Source organism: Mytilus galloprovincialis, chromosome 2 (assembly GCF_965363235.1).
Source record: "Mytilus galloprovincialis chromosome 2, xbMytGall1.hap1.1, whole genome shotgun sequence".
Lineage (NCBI taxonomy): Eukaryota > Metazoa > Mollusca > Bivalvia > Mytilida > Mytilidae > Mytilus > Mytilus galloprovincialis.
In genome coordinates this window covers 36,272,193-36,288,465 of record NC_134839.1, presented here as the reverse complement: position 1 = coordinate 36,288,465, position 16,273 = coordinate 36,272,193, and the positions used below count along the sequence as shown (strand labels likewise).

The 16,273-nt window shown below is 32.6% G+C and overlaps 1 protein-coding gene across 2 annotated transcripts; it reads right to left on the bottom strand.

Moving 5' to 3' along the window:
* Nucleotides 1-3,288: 3,288 nt before the first annotated feature.
* On the bottom strand, nucleotides 3,289-10,431 carry LOC143062227 (kielin/chordin-like protein). 2 transcript variants are annotated; one of them, XM_076233994.1, is made up of 4 exons: nucleotides 10,413-10,431; nucleotides 6,173-6,232; nucleotides 4,395-4,601; nucleotides 3,289-3,487 (listed from the first exon to the last, which is right to left on the bottom strand). In XM_076233994.1, exons 2-4 carry the CDS (start codon nucleotides 6,201-6,203, stop codon nucleotides 3,351-3,353), a joined length of 375 nt encoding a protein of 124 aa, XP_076090109.1. In that variant the 5' UTR covers nucleotides 6,204-6,232; nucleotides 10,413-10,431; the 3' UTR covers nucleotides 3,289-3,350. The 2 variants fall into 2 exon arrangements, with proteins under 2 accessions (XP_076090109.1, XP_076090110.1); XM_076233995.1 differs by lacking the exon at nucleotides 10,413-10,431 and adding an exon at nucleotides 7,143-7,158.
* Nucleotides 10,432-16,273: the final 5,842 nt, after the last annotated feature.

The following is a 16,273-nucleotide window of genomic DNA, read 5'->3' as shown; positions in this document are numbered from 1 at the left end:
GCTGTAAACCAATTAATATGTTCATCTGTGTTTAACATTGATTTATCCAAAACATTTCATTATTTTTATAATGTTGTTTCCAAAGCAAATCCTCATCACCTTGTAGTAGATGTTTATGCAACATTTTACCAAAATATGTAACAAAGCCCATGAACTGTCCCTTGATCTGCAGTTCTACGCATTGATCTCAAAGCATGGGTTTGTTCTCAACGAGACTTTCGATCTATTATCAAACCATCCTAACTGCCTTTCCAGTATGTACCAGTCGGACATGAACAGTACTCGTGGATGAAGGTAAATATCATTCAAAGTATGATATTAATGTATTTAGTTATCAACAAATATTCCACTTAATATGAATCAATAAAATTTAAAAAAAAAATTTAAAAAAATACCGATAATGAATAATTTGAGTTACTTGATTAATTTTAACAAATATAACCATAACACCATTTCTATATTTTTTACCCTATTTATTCATTTTCTGACCTCTTGGTTATTTGCTTTGACCACCACATTTTGTTCAAACCGATTCTCTTTCACTCTCGGCAGTTAAATTTTAAATATATAAAAACAATATCAGAAAGGGCTCATGGATGTCATAAAACTGCATGCACCTGTCTGGAATTTTCTCTGAGCATTGCAAGAGTGACATAGGAGAACTTGTGTAAGAGTTGGATCTAAGGACCATCAGAACATACTGTATTACATAAATTTTAAATATATAAAAACAATATAAGAAAGGGCTCAGGAATGTCATAAAACTTCATGCACCTGTCTGGAATTTTCTCTGAGCATTGCAAGAGTGACATAGGAGAACTTGTGTAAGAGTTGGATCTTAGAACCATCAGAACATACTGTGTTACATAATTTTGAAAAACAAGCACGGTGACCTATATATTTTTTTGGCACTTATGATTCCTTTATTAATCCCTATCAATATAAACTAGTGATTTGAAAATTTCATTATTTTGAAACTGAGATAGACTACAGCATTTTCTATGGCATGTTACATGTGCACAAAATTTTACACGGAAGACTTAATTATAATTTTGAACTTTAAACTTTGAGAGAATCGACCTTAAAGAATGTCCACTGTATATCTACTTTGTTGATATCTGTAGTAAAAGAAAATCATTTAAAAAACGACAGACCCCAGTTATTTATAAAACGATGATATGTAATCGGCCGACTTGTTCGACTCTTTCACCTTTATTTAACATTTTTCTGTTTAGTTATTTAGGGAAGGCTGCACAACCATTTCTGAAGCCACAAGTTACGTAAAACCTCTACTAAATTCTTCCATAAATATAAAGATTTGGTTTTGGTTGTACATATAGAAAACTTATTTCAAACGGGATAGCACATCCTCATTTTTACGAAAATGTCGTCAACCGCGCCCAAAATTTTAGAAACAATACTGGTAAACTTATCGATCCTTTAAATAAACTTTCCATAAGGGTTACAAAGGAGTAGGTTCATGAAGCCCTCTTTTTTGGCCCAAAATATAGCAGTTTTACAAAATTAATAAGATGTAAACTTTAAGTTATTCATTGGAAAGTAAAATGCTTCTGCTACATAAATATGGGCTGTTTTTGAGAATACAATGCTCATTAAGTCATGCTAAATTACTGAAATCTTCACAATTTTAGCATTTTAGTTAAATTTTAGACGGTTTCCGTCTTATATGAAAGTGGCCGCATTCGTGTTCATTCTTAATATTGAAATGTAAGTTGTATTTTATGATACTACATAACATATATAAAGGTTGTGGATGAACACGGATGCGGCCACTCTCATTTTTTACAAAAACCATCAGAAAAGTGACATTTTTTGGGCATATTGGATAGATTTTTCATATTTAAGCTAGAATCGGAGCGTTTTTAATGAGTACATCAGTTAAAATCTTTCACATAAACTTATTGAATCAACTGAAATAGACACTTAGGTGTTTAAAAAGTGTTTACAATCTTTCGTCAGATGAACTTGAAATTTGAGGCCAACATCGGCCCTTACCGGACCTACTATTTTAACACTGTAATAAGATCATTGAATATTGTTTTATTGGTATTAATATTGATTTTGTAAATTAAAAGAAAACTAGATATTATTGTTATATACATATTCACATTCATGGATCTACAGTTTGTTGATACCTGTATCTTGGCATTGCACTGTCATGTTTTTATCTGACTGTTTATGACGTCTCTACACTAAAGCTATTGGATGTTGGATGTGTACTGATTGATAATTCAGTCTAAGATGCATGATTTCTTTTAATTAGTTGTTAGTGGCTTTGAACTAGCTGTCAGCAACTGCGAGTACTCTCAGATCTGTACGTAGTATCTTTTTGTTGTTGGGATATACAAGTACCCGGCCACGTGCACTCTGTGTAGTATTTCTATTTTTATCCATCTGATAAGTTTAGCCTTTTCAACTGATTTTTATAGTTCGTTCTTATCGTAAGGTTAGAGGGAGGGATGGGATCCCGCGAACATGTTAAACCCCGCCACATTCTGTATGTAAGTCAGGAGCCGTTAATTCAGTGGTTATCGTTTGTTGATGCGTTACATATTTATTTTCCATTATCTTTTTGGTACATAAATTAAGCCGTTAGTTTTCTCGTTTGACGTTTGTCATTTTGGGCTTTTTTTATACCTGACTATGCGTTTGGGCTTTGCTTCTTGTTGAAGGCTGTACGGTGACCTATAGTTATGAAATTTCTGTGTCATTTGGTCTCTTGTGGAGAGTTGTCTCATTGACAATTACACCACATCTTCTTTTTTGTATATCAATGAATCAATTTATTTAAAAAGAAGTAAAAGTATCATGACTTGCAATGATGGTGTCATACGTGAGATGAGTTTGTTTTGCTCAGTTTATGATTCTCTGTGTTGTGTTTTGAGTGCCAGTTATTTGTCTTCTAGGTTTTTTTCTTTTTTTTTGCCTTGGCGTTGTCCTTTTATTTTCAGTTTATATGTTTTAATGTCTCTTTGGAATCTTTTACCTCTCTTCTTCAATGCAAATTAAAATCTGGGAAAAATTAAATTTACAAAAATAGTGCAAGGAAAATTCAAAACGAAAAGTCCTTAATCAAATGGCAAAATCAAAATAATAAACACATCAAACGAATGGATAACAACTGTCACATTCCTGACTTGGTACAGGCATTGTCTTATGTAAAAATAAGTTTTATAGCTAGCTTAACCTCTTACTTGTATGACCGTCGCAACAAATGACTTTATATTGTAAGGAAATATATGAAATAAATTTGAAATTACATGAAAGTTATGAATGTTTCGTGTTTTATTTTACAACAATTATCTTCGCGTTATGTTGTTTGCAATGATTCACAGGCACTCTGCTGGTGGTGTTTTCTTAAAGCACGCCCTCATAGTCGACATGAAACACGTGCAGGTATTACATCCTCCGTCACATGGGAATGACACACCATACTGATACACATTACCATCATTTACACATGTACCTGCGATAATAAATATTTTAAGAGAATCAGAAATTAAAATGAAATGAGAAAGATGTGTTTTATTAACAGCATTCTATTGACGGAAAACTGCAAGTATGTAAAAGTGGTACAATTAAAGACATACACAATATAACATTGATAAATAAATGATGCAAACTGAACGTCGGGTTTGTTAAATGCTCAATGTCCGTTATAATAAATCAACGTTGCTGTATTCTAAATCTCAAACTTGCACTTAAAGTAACATTAATACACACTTAATGCACACTGAATATAACACCAATGATAGATACTGAGCGTAACAACGAGACACCAATGATGAAAACTGAACGTTACCCTAATACACAGATGACGCGATGTGTTCTTAACGTAACATGGATATCAAATTGGTAACATACTTGACCTAATACTGGTAAACCATTGAACGTCAAACTCATTAACAATTGATGCATTTCGAACGTCACACTCATACAATAGTTATCAAAAGTACCAGGATTATAATTTAGTACGCTAGACGCGCGTTTCGTCTACATAAGACTCAGCAGTGACGCTCATATCAAAATAGTTATAAAGCCAAACAATTCAAAGTTGAAGAGCATAGAAGATTCAAAATTCAAAAAAGTTGTGCCAAATACGGCTAAGGTAATCTATTCCTGGGACAAGAAAATCCTTAGTTTTTTGGAAAAATTGATGTGCACAGAATATCACGCTCATACACCATTGATGCGCAATTTTGGTAAGGGTTTTCTAAATAAACTCCTCATAGTTTATAAAAAAAAAAACGAAAAATATTTATTACGAAAAAAACACTATTGGAAGAAATGTCCGGATATTTTTTGTTATATACTGTGTGTGTTTATGTTTTCTGTTTTTTATTTGAGATTAACATGAATATATTTGTACGTACCTTGGCAGTAAGGACAACCACTATATGGTATGATTGGATTAGAACAGTCAGTTTGGGGACAATCCCACTCAATGCAGTACCTTTTGGGGTCAAAAAGCACAGAATGACACGTTCTACCATACCGCGCACCCTTTGGAATGGCTGGAATAGTTTCACCCGCCGAATAAACAACACATCTTCTACCAAGTACACCAGCAATCCCTATGCCTGCATGAATATTAAAGTAATGTCATGAGGTATATTACTTTTCATGTATTTTCAAACAGATAATTAAGCCTATTTAACATCTATGGACAAAACTAATTTACATATGTAATTCGTAAGAATGCTAAGTTTTCCTAACATTGATTGTGCGTACATTCCTAAAAGATATTATATAGAGTATTGTATAGCATTCTGATATTGTAAAGAGGTCTAAATTACTTTTATTGATTTGATTAGATTCAGTTCAAATGAACTGTGCATCTACAGAAAGCGCCACTTTAAATTTTTCTTTTCTTTTATGAAGAATATCCGTCTGATCTATTGTTACATAAAAGAGGGACGAAAGATACCAAAGGGACAGTCAAACTCATAAATCCAAAACAACTGACAACGTCATGGCTAAAAACGAAAAAGACAAACAAACAACAGCACACACGACACAACATAGAAAACCAAAGAATAAACAACACGAACCCCACCAAAAAACTAGGGGTGATCTCAGGTGCTCCGAAAGGGTAAGCAGATCCTGCTCCACATGTGGCACCCGTCGTGTTGCTTATGTGATAACAAATCCGGTAAATAGTCTAATTCGGTAGGTCACATTCATGAAAGGGAAGGGGATTGTAGTTACGACGTAAGGAACATGTCCGATATCATTTGTGAAACGGTTATTCCATAACGGTCAACCAACTCGTGATGGCGTCCGTAAAATTTGCGAAGGGATGATTTCAACTGCACCATTTGGAACTCTTGGTTTAATAGCTTCCTTGTGAGCAGCAACCCTCTATCAAGAAAATCATGTTAGGAAATACAAGCACGGGAATATCCTATCAATTGGGAGATATATACTCCGTATGCAGGTGCTGCTGGAATGTTGCTACTTGGAAATGGAAAGTTCACAATTGGAAAACTGAAATCATCTCTTTTGTCGTAAATTTTTTTTTTTCAACCGACCCTCAGTGTCAATTTCTAGATGTAAGTCAAGATATGAGGCCGACTTAACTGTATCTGTAGTATCCTTTATCTCTAGCTCGATTGGATAGATGCGCTCCAGATAATTGATTCAAAGTTTTTTGCTAAGCAGTTAGTGCTAGCATAGCAAGAGATGCTTAAAGCTATAGATTCATCCGTACTCAATTAATTTGAAATCTCGGTTTGCTTTTACCTTCAATTTTTTTCTTCTACATGAATTTATGACATTTGAACATTGATCACCTTAATCGGTAAATTTATTTTTGAAATACAATTTAGAATGTTCACCCATATATTGCAGGAAATCTATTAAGTGTATAAATAAACGTGTCTATCCCATTAAAAAGATCTCTTGGACAGAAAAAAATAATTACACCGAAAACTTAAATTGTTCTAAAATTTGCTAAATATGTTACATCGAGAAGTACCATATGCACATTACAAAGTACCGATTGTAACAGGCAAAATGTGTAATTTAATTAAGAGTTAAGCATTCGTATCATTTGTATGTGAAATAACCAATATAAAACAATTGGTTTTTCTTTTAAAATCAATTATATATATCTTCAAAAGATGTATCAAATTCAAAATTAAGAACTTACCAAACACAAAACATACAAATAAGATCTTCATTATTCTTTATTTATTTTTGTCCTCTATATCTAAAACGTAGAAAAAGAACTACATGTATAAACAGGTGTTGTTTCAACTGGAATAAATATGTTTAAAAGAATGTCCTAGATTATTGAGGGAATCGATAACAAACGCACATCACTTATATGTACCATATTAAAATTCAAATGTTTCTATATGAAAAAAGCAATCAGAAAATTGATAAATGTATTTCCCAATAAATGAAAACAACAATTAGAACTTTCAAGTGATCGAAACGATTTTCTGGATTCGCCATCATCGGGAACGCCGAGATAGCCATTGACAACAGTGCATTGACTATAAATAAAAGTTTGATGCTTATTAACCTAACATGTCTATAAATGTTTTATCCATGATACGTTTTAACTTGAAGGGAATATATCGAATCTAACAACAGCAACTAAAGTTACTAGTTAGTTACAGTCACACACATAATGTGGCTGATTAAACGTGTTCATAGACGCCAACCCTTTTCTACATATGGGATTGTGGTACAAATGTCTATAGAACAACACTAAAACCAACTCTTCAAAACAATAAGACAATGAACAGCAACAAACGACAACCGCTCACAGTTTGCCAATAATTGTCTCATATTCTTGACTGGTTAAGATTTGAATATTTGTAAAACTATATTCAAACTTAACAGAGAATCTACCCATATATTAGAAAATTAAGCTCAAAACAAAAAAAAAATGTTTAAAACAAAAGCGAATGGCCCATTCGATTAGATGTGATGTGAACATTATTGTCTCTTTTCAAGATAGTATATTCGAACATTTTTAATCAACGTTGGAAAATAGAAATATTAGGCACATACCATTCATCCCCTTTTATAAACACAGTATGAGTCACTGGAGACTTAGGATATGTTTCACTTTACATTTTTCAGTCTTCGATATAATATAATTGTATTACCTGTTTACAGAGACACTCCGGTTTCTGAAGAATTGGAGAGCTATATTCGAATGAAGAAGTAAACGTATACATTAATGCTTGCTGATTAATCGATTTATGTTACAGCTGTAACAGCTGTTTACCAAATATGTTTTTTTCGTAAATTTAAAAAAAAACTGTACATGTATTACTCGATTTATTTCACTTGACTGGGCGGAGTTTAACCGGTTCGCTCATGATAAACCAGTCATATATAGATAGGGATTTTAAGATATACTCATTAATGAAGTGTCCAGTCGTTCTTTGTAAATTCCTTTGATGACACGGATAGTTGATTAAAATTCATTATTAATTATAACGGCAATCCTCCTTTTAACACACATTTTCAAATAGACTGTCATCATGCAAATTAAAACGTAAGCTCCACCCGATCAGTTGAAATAGCATTGGTAATACATGTATATATTTATCCGTTATCACAGGAGTAAAAATGACAAAATAGAAATTCTTGACTGGTGTAAAATTCTATTTAGAATCATGTTTAAGCTTTATAGGCCAGCTACCGACATTGATGATGGTTACAAAATGTTCCAACCTCTTGAAAAGTTGGTATAGTTAAAATCAAAATTTGTTTTACAGAAAACTGGTCAGCTTTCTCGTCCAGGAATAAAATTATATTAAAAAACAAAAAAGACAAGCTACCAACATTGTGGATGATTAGAAGTGTTCCAACCTTAGAGAATTATGCTTTGGCAAAACAAAATGTTCCAAAAAAATTGGAACGCTAACTCGCCCAGGTGTAATTTGAACATTTTAGTCTCTTTTAAAGATAGTATATTCGAACATTCTTCATTTTAGGCGACGACCAAATGTATCGGAAAGTAGAAATATCAAACACATACCATTCATCCCTCTTTTATAAACACAATATGAATGACCGGTGCCTTATGATATGTTTCGCTTTATATTTTCAGTAGTCTTCAAATTAATATAATTTTATTACCTTTTTCAGAGACACTCATGTTGCTGACGAATTGGAGAGCTATGTTGAAATGAGGTAATAAAAGTATACATGAACACTTAAATTGATTTTAGTAAAGACAGTTGTTTATAAAATATCTTTTTTTTACATGAATCATGTGAAGATGAATTCCAAACAAAATAAACATGAACATGTGCATATTGATCCATAATCACAGTCGATGAAATGATGAAATTAGAAATTTGTTTATAAAAATCAAGACGTTTCTAATTTGCTTAAACAAAGCATTGTCTGCGAATAGATAAATTTCTACAAAACACAACGATTAGTTTGATTGGTAAGGACAAATGAAAGTTACTCTTTGTATTATCTGTGTAGATTAAAAGAAAAGATGGGTAATATTCAATGATGCATCAAACCGAACAACAAAAAAATTATTGTATGCAAAACGTAAAAATCACAAAAATACTGAATTCCAAAGAAAATTCAAAATGGAAAGTCCCTAATCAAAAATAAGTTTTGAAGTTTATACGACTGTACGGAAAAATCCGTCTGCAAAGATGATTTCTATGAAAATAATAATTACAAAGAGGGAATTTTGTATCACTTTATTGTAAGCAAATTAACATTTAATCACAAAAAAAACTGAACTTCGAAGAAAATTCAATATGGAAAGTCTCTTATCAAAAATAAGTTATGAAGTTACGAGTGTACGGGAAAATCCGTATGCAAAGATGATTTCTATGAAAATAATAACTACAAAGGGGAATTTTGTATCACTTTATTGTAAGCAAAACGTAAGATCACAAAACTACTGAACTACGAAGAAAATTCAAAACAGAAAGTCCTTAATCAAAAATTAGTTTTGAAGATCCGACTGTACGGAAAAATCCGTCTGTTGACATGATTTCTATGAAAATAATACTAGTAACTATAAAGCGGAATTTTGTATCAACTTGGTTATGATATGACTACACACAAAAATTGCTCACAAGAAATATAAAAGTTGTGTACAACTTTTCTACAATAATTGTTCATTGTCTATTACATCAACTTATTATTCATAACTTACATTTCCTGTAAAAATGTCCTTAACAAAATTGCTGCTATTAAACATAAATAGTTTTTTCACAGCGGTGATTATCAAACTAATTGACATAGTGTCAACGTATATTCGTTCCACCTAACAGAAGTTCCAGTGGAAACTTTATTATAAACAATGTCATAATACCGGTACCTGATGGAACAAATATACTATACTATTTATTCCGTTAGGAACATCTACAGTAATATATATTCCTCTGGAAATAATATTCCAGAATATTTATTTTCCATTTGGAACTTATATTATGAAGGAACTTCTATTCCGTAACAATAGGACATACACTACCGCCAATGTGAGTAGTCAAAGGCTACGCTGGTAAAAAATCAAATTTATCCCAACATTTTATAGATCTATCTCCTATCTCTGTATTTTTTTCTGTATAATAAACTATTCTTTCAGAAATTGTAAAAATGTTCGTTATAGTTGTGAGAACAAATACAAAAATGAGAAAACGCGGTACGATTGCCAATGAAACAACTCTCAATTAGAGACCCAATTACGGAGATGTTGGCAACTTTAGTTCTCTTTATTATACGGCCTTCAACAATTAGCAAAACACAGTCCGCATGCAACCTTTAAACGGCTTCGAAATGAAACAGTACAGAAACCATTTGAACGAGAAAACTACTGGTCTTATTTATGTACGAAATATTGAACAAAAACAAAATGATACATAGCAACTAACGACATCCAATAAATTATAGGTTCCTGGCACACACATAATGTGGCGGATTAAACATGTTCATGTACGCCAAACCCTCACCTAAATCTGGGACTGTGTTACAAGTGTATAACAGAGCAACAAAACAACCGCAAAAAAAAGCCAACAATGTCTCATATTCTTGAGTGGTTCAGCGTTGAATATTTTAAAAATTACAATTCAACTTAACAGACAAACTACCAACATTGTTGATGATTAGAAATGTTCCAACCATTAGAGCTTTATCAGAAACAAAATATTGTTTAAAAGAATAACTAGAACGCTCATTCATTTAGTTTTTGGTTTTGAAAATTCTGGTGTCTTTTCGAGATAGTAATTTCGAGCATTCGTCATTTTCAGTCGACGACCAAACTTATCGGAAAGTAGAAAAATTAGACACATACCATTCATCTCCCTTTTATAAACACAATATGAATGACCGCAGCCTCATGATATGTTTCACTTAACATTTTCCCTGGCTTCAAAATAAAAGAATGTTATTACCTGCTTTCAGAGACACTCAAGTTGCTGAAGAAATGAACACTATATTCGAATGAGGAAGTATAAGTATACATGAACGCTTGCTGATTAATCGATTTATGTGAAGACATCTGTTTACTAAATATATTTTTTACATAAATTTAAAAAAAAAAATTAAACATGTACATGTGCATATTGATCCGTTTTCACAGGAGTAGAAATGACAAATTTGTTACAACAAATATAGGAGTTTAATTTTGCTTAACATTTAAATACAATATGGCCAGTTTTATCGGTTAGGACAAAGAACTTTACTCTTTGTGTTATCAGTATAGTCATGAGAAGATCTGGGTATTAGTCAATGAGGCATCAAACCGAACAACAAAAATTATAGTGAGCAAAAGACATCCACCTTAACTCATCATCTTGATGCCTTGATAAACTAGAGGGAAATACATCGTGGGAAATCTATTGTTCAAATTGACTGAATATACAAATGTATTCTCTGCATATTTCATAAATTTAACATTGACATCTTATTTCCTTTCACAAACTACGAAAAAAATAACAATGATTTTTAAAATAATCTCAAAAATGACTTTTAAACTTTTGTCCTCTTGCTAAATAATTCAAAGTTTTGTTACTACAAGGATACAACAGACTGCATACGTCTGCCACATGCATTGACTTAAGGTGGATTAAACATAGCAATGGACGCCAAACCCTCCGACAGTGTTACTGCATAGCAACACAAGCACCAAGAAACAAACAAAAAAAATTGAAAAAAAATTAACAGAAAAAACAACCACTTAAATTTCGCCATTAAGAAATGGTTCAGCGTAAAATTCTATTTAAACTTTAAATGCCAGCTATCGACGTTAATGATAATCAAAACCCTCTAGAGAATTTAGTTTTGTTAATAAAAAAAATATTGATAGAACAACTGACAAGCTTATCGACCGGTCAAGTAAAGAACCTTTAATTCGGGTCCGGTCAGAACGAGCATACAAGAAAGTAGTACAATGTAACTATATTGTTTTCAAAAGTAAAGATATGCATGATGGCATTCCGATCAATCAATTTATTTAATAACAGCTGTAAATAAAATAAATTTGTTATACAATAATCATATGAAGATGGCTTTTTTCTACAAATTAAAAAAATACTTTACATGTACATGTACATATTCAGCCGTGATCATAGAAATAAAATGAAAATAACGTAAGTTTGTTATTAAAAATTAAGGCATTTCCCATCTGCTTAAACAATGTATAGTCCCAAAATAAAATAAAATGACTCCTAAAGTTGACAGCGACCAGATTTGTAAGGACAAATTATCAGAATAAATTAAAGATATTTGGATAAACCTTAACAATTAAAGAAGCTACCCGAGCAACAAAAATAACTTAAAAATCAACTTTTATTAACCATCTTCAGGTCATGAACAAATTCTAGCATAGATTAAGGAGGGAAGCCATCGCTCTCAATCTGTTGTTCATATTAACTTTACTGGTCTTGATAATTCAACCTTAAACAACCAGTAAATTTACATAAAAATGAGCATACCAATGTTCTTTCATTTTAGCAAAAAAGTGCTTACTTACTTTTTTGCTGGTGATATTTTAACTCAAATGACAAATATCCGACACGAGTTGCATTGACCTATGATAGAAACAAAAACCATCCTATATAGCAGGCTAATCATGTGCAAGGAAAAATAAATGTATTGTGCACTGACTATTTGTCATTATTTGGGGAAGGGCATTCTCATGAACAGCTACCTTAAACTTGAATTATGAAAAAAAATGACAATAAAAATATTCATTTATAAAAAAAAATCCAACAAAATGTTAACGATAAGTGTCTTAGACAATCAAGTTGTTATGAGAAATTAAAACTATACATGAACGCTTGCTGATTAATTGATTTAATGAATGACAGCTGTATACAACATAGCACATTGAAAATAACTACATCAAAAATCCAATGAGTTTGCCTTTCTACGTGTTCAAAATAACTTTACAAGCATATCTTCATAATACTCGTTATCGCAAAGGTTGTACAACATTATGTTAAATGTTGTATTCCCTTTGCTACATCAATGAAGGGTCCCAAAAAGGAACAATTCCTATTATTAATAGTGGTTAGTTTTATTGAAAAATTTCAATGTTTCGACAAAAGCCATCATTGCATACAGGGGAAAGGTTCTGTTCTTTGCTTTATTGTCGATTTTTGTCATTTATTAAATTGTCTTATTATCTAGATATTTTTTTCATTTTCTAACTTGACAAATCTGGTCAGAAACTGATAGAACTCATGCATTAAATGCATTCACTCACTCGGCAGATTAATCACATCATGTCATTATTGCAGTTAACAACTTGTATCAAAAACGGGAATAACAAATGCATTTGGACATTTTCGCCAATGATGTCGTCGAATGCATAAATAAAATACCCTCTACGTTGTTGGTGATTGAAGTAGTAAAACTACTGCTATCCGAACATGTATAGAGCAATTTTCTGTGTAAACTGTCTTTTAACCGCGTGTGTGTGTGTGCGTTTCTTTAGATATATTGCGCTTAGTGAAAAATCATCGTTTGGTGTAAATGCCTGGGAAAACTGGAGGTACTTAATTTTGTATGCAATAAAATTTAGAATGGAAATTAGGAATGTGTTAAATTGATAAAGAGACAACAACCCGACCATATAACAGACAACAGCAGAAGGTCACCAATAGGTCTTTAATGCAGCGAGAAATTCCCGCACCAGGAGGCGTCCTTCAGCTGGCCCCTAAATAAATATATATACTAGTTCAGTGATAATGAACGCCATACTAAACTCCAAATTATACATAAGAACCTAAAGTTAAAAATAATACAAGACTAACAAAGGCCAGAGGCTCCTGACTTTGGACAGGCGAAAAAATGCGGCGGGGTTAAACATGTTTATGAGATCTCAACCCTATACCTCTAGCCAATATAGAAAAGTAAACGCATAACAATACGCACATTAAAATTCAGTTCAAAAGAAGTCCGAGTCTGATGTCAGGAGATGTAACAAAAGAAACTAAACAAAATGACAAAAATACACAAAAACAACAGATTACTATAGCAGTTAACTGACATGCCAGCTCCAGACTTCAATTACACTGATTGAAAGATTATGTTTTCATCATATGAATATCAGGCACAATCCCTCCCGTAAGGGGTTTAGTATCATACCATCATAACATATATGAGAAGAACATAACCCGTGTCATGCCAACAACTGGTTTGAGTCACTTCGGTGTAGAAACATTTGTTTTTCGTTCATTTTTTTTTTATATAGATAAGGCCGTTTGTTTTCTCGTGAATTGTTTGACCGATTGTCATTTCGGGGCCTTTTATAGCTGACTATGCGGTATAGACTTTGCTCATTGTTGAAGGCCATACGGTGACCTATAATTGATAATTACTATGTCTTTTGGACTCGTGTGGAGAGTTGTCTTATTGGCAATCATACCATATCTTCTTTTTTATACCTACTAGTTCAAATAACTATCACGTCTTGAAAGGCTTTACATCGTCGCAGAAGGGTGTCAAAGCAAGCATCTAGAATAGCCTTCCCAGACGTCATAATTATTTGGACTAGAAACCTCCCTGCTATGAGGCCGAGATACTGATAGAATCTCATACATTTGTTTGTGGATTAATAAAATATATCAGTGTGTGATGTGTGATTAATGTATAAAGTAAGAAGTATTGAACAACCATGCAGGCGGAGTAAACACATAGACCGACAGAAACGATATGAGTCTCCATATTCATTTGCGCGCAAAAAGTCCGGTGCCAAAAACACAAAGAGTCCGGTGCCACAAATTTTCAAAATTAACCATCATTTAAGACCTTTATAGTGCATGAAACAGTTCCGAAAGGGAAAATGTCTACATTTAATGAATAATAACCAAATATTTACTTGCAGAAGAAATCAACAAGCTTAAAACACGCTTTAATTGGACGTCTTTCCATGAAAAATGTTTGTTTTCAAGTTGGGGTACCACATTGGTGGAAACAATTTAAAATAAATCGTAGCTTCCCATGAATATGACTAGATATCCAGCAAAAGAAATAATTTCACCATTCCGTGACATCAAGCTTATTTGGAAATATCAATTCTGCTTTAATACAAATTGAAAGAAATAACCACTTACGCCAAATGTTGTCACCTGAAAACACGTCCGTTGCTGAACCCGATTAGTGCGGAAACGCCGAAAAAAAACGATAAGTCCGTTACCATTCTACGAAAGCCGATAAGGGCCAATCAAAAAAAAAATGTTATGTCGTAATTACGACATAGCATGTCTTAATTTCGACATAACATGTCGTTATAACGACATCGCTATGTCGTAATTTCGACATAATATGTCGTTATAACGACATCGCTATGTCGTAATTTCGACATAACATGTCGTAATAACGACATAGCTATGTCGTAATAACGACATCACTATATATATTAAAGAATATGTATTATGATTGCCAAGACACTAAATGACACAGAAATTAACAACTATAGGTCATATCATAATGCCCCCAATAACTAGAAAAGCCCCCGCATAATCAGCTATAAAAGAGGGACGAAAGATACCAGAGGGAGAGCCCCCGAAATGCTGTGTGGCAGACAGTGTTATTAATTAATTATTAGCTCCCTTGGTAAAACTCTAAATTTCATATTTAGTGTATTTCATTGTTAAATAATTTACATGAAGCTGAATAAGTATATATCTGTTAATTGCATAGCTTTTGCTATTTGAATTCATTGATTAAAGATATTTATTTATATTGTAAAGTTTAATATTTGTATCGTCGCAAAATCTTTGGTCACCTTCTTTGGTTACCTTCTGTGAGAAACTTATATATTTTATAGATCCTGATTGAAAGTAATAAGAAACCGACCGGGGACTATGAGGACTGAGCAGAAGTCCTATCGAAGCAAGCAAAGTTTCCCACCTCTCTTTAAAGAAGCGCACAACTCCATGGTTTGTTGTAATGAGGGTGAATGGACGTATCGATTGCTCTGTATTTACTGTCAAACGATGGGCACGATGTTCCTAAAAAACGACGTTACACATAAAAAGCGGCGTCGAAGAGGGTTTTTGATTAATTTTTGCAAGTTTTATTCGTTTTTTTATATGTTGGTGATATATATTATTATATTACAAAATTTTTAAAATTTCTGATTCTGGTTCTGTTCGTTTTGTGATGTCATTTTATCATAAATTACCTCAAGTTGTGGAAATCTATTTAATAATGTTTACCCTTTAAGTTATTTCAACTAAAAATGCATTACTGTCGCAAGTAATGTGGGAAAGAAAGATGGGACGGAAGTAGATATAGAAAGATGTGGTACAGTTTTCCATAAAAAAGATATTTTTTTTAGATGTACGGAACTTTTATCATATGATGTTTAACTTTCAAGGTGCATATCATCTGTCATTGTAAAATTTCTATATCTTATAATAACTCAACCCCAATACAAATATATCTGACACTCTGCAAGTAAATCGAACATTTTTACCCTTGGTTGAATTTGAATAGAATTGTATTTTCCCTGGTACATAAGTTGTCGAAATACACCCCTTCAATTACTTGAACCTTGGCTTGAGAATTATTTCCGCAAGTCATCTATAGTGTTTAATTTCTGTACCTCCATTTCATGCACAAGTTTATATTGACGAAAAGTTCCGGCTTCGCTTGTACAGGAATTAATTTCATCACGACAGTTATAACATGAATAGCAGGACAAATCGCGAAGTAAAACACTCCGTGAACTGGTATAAGTCTTGTAATATTGGTGATTGCACCTTACTGAAGTGACGACTTTAAATGATCTATGGAGTACTTC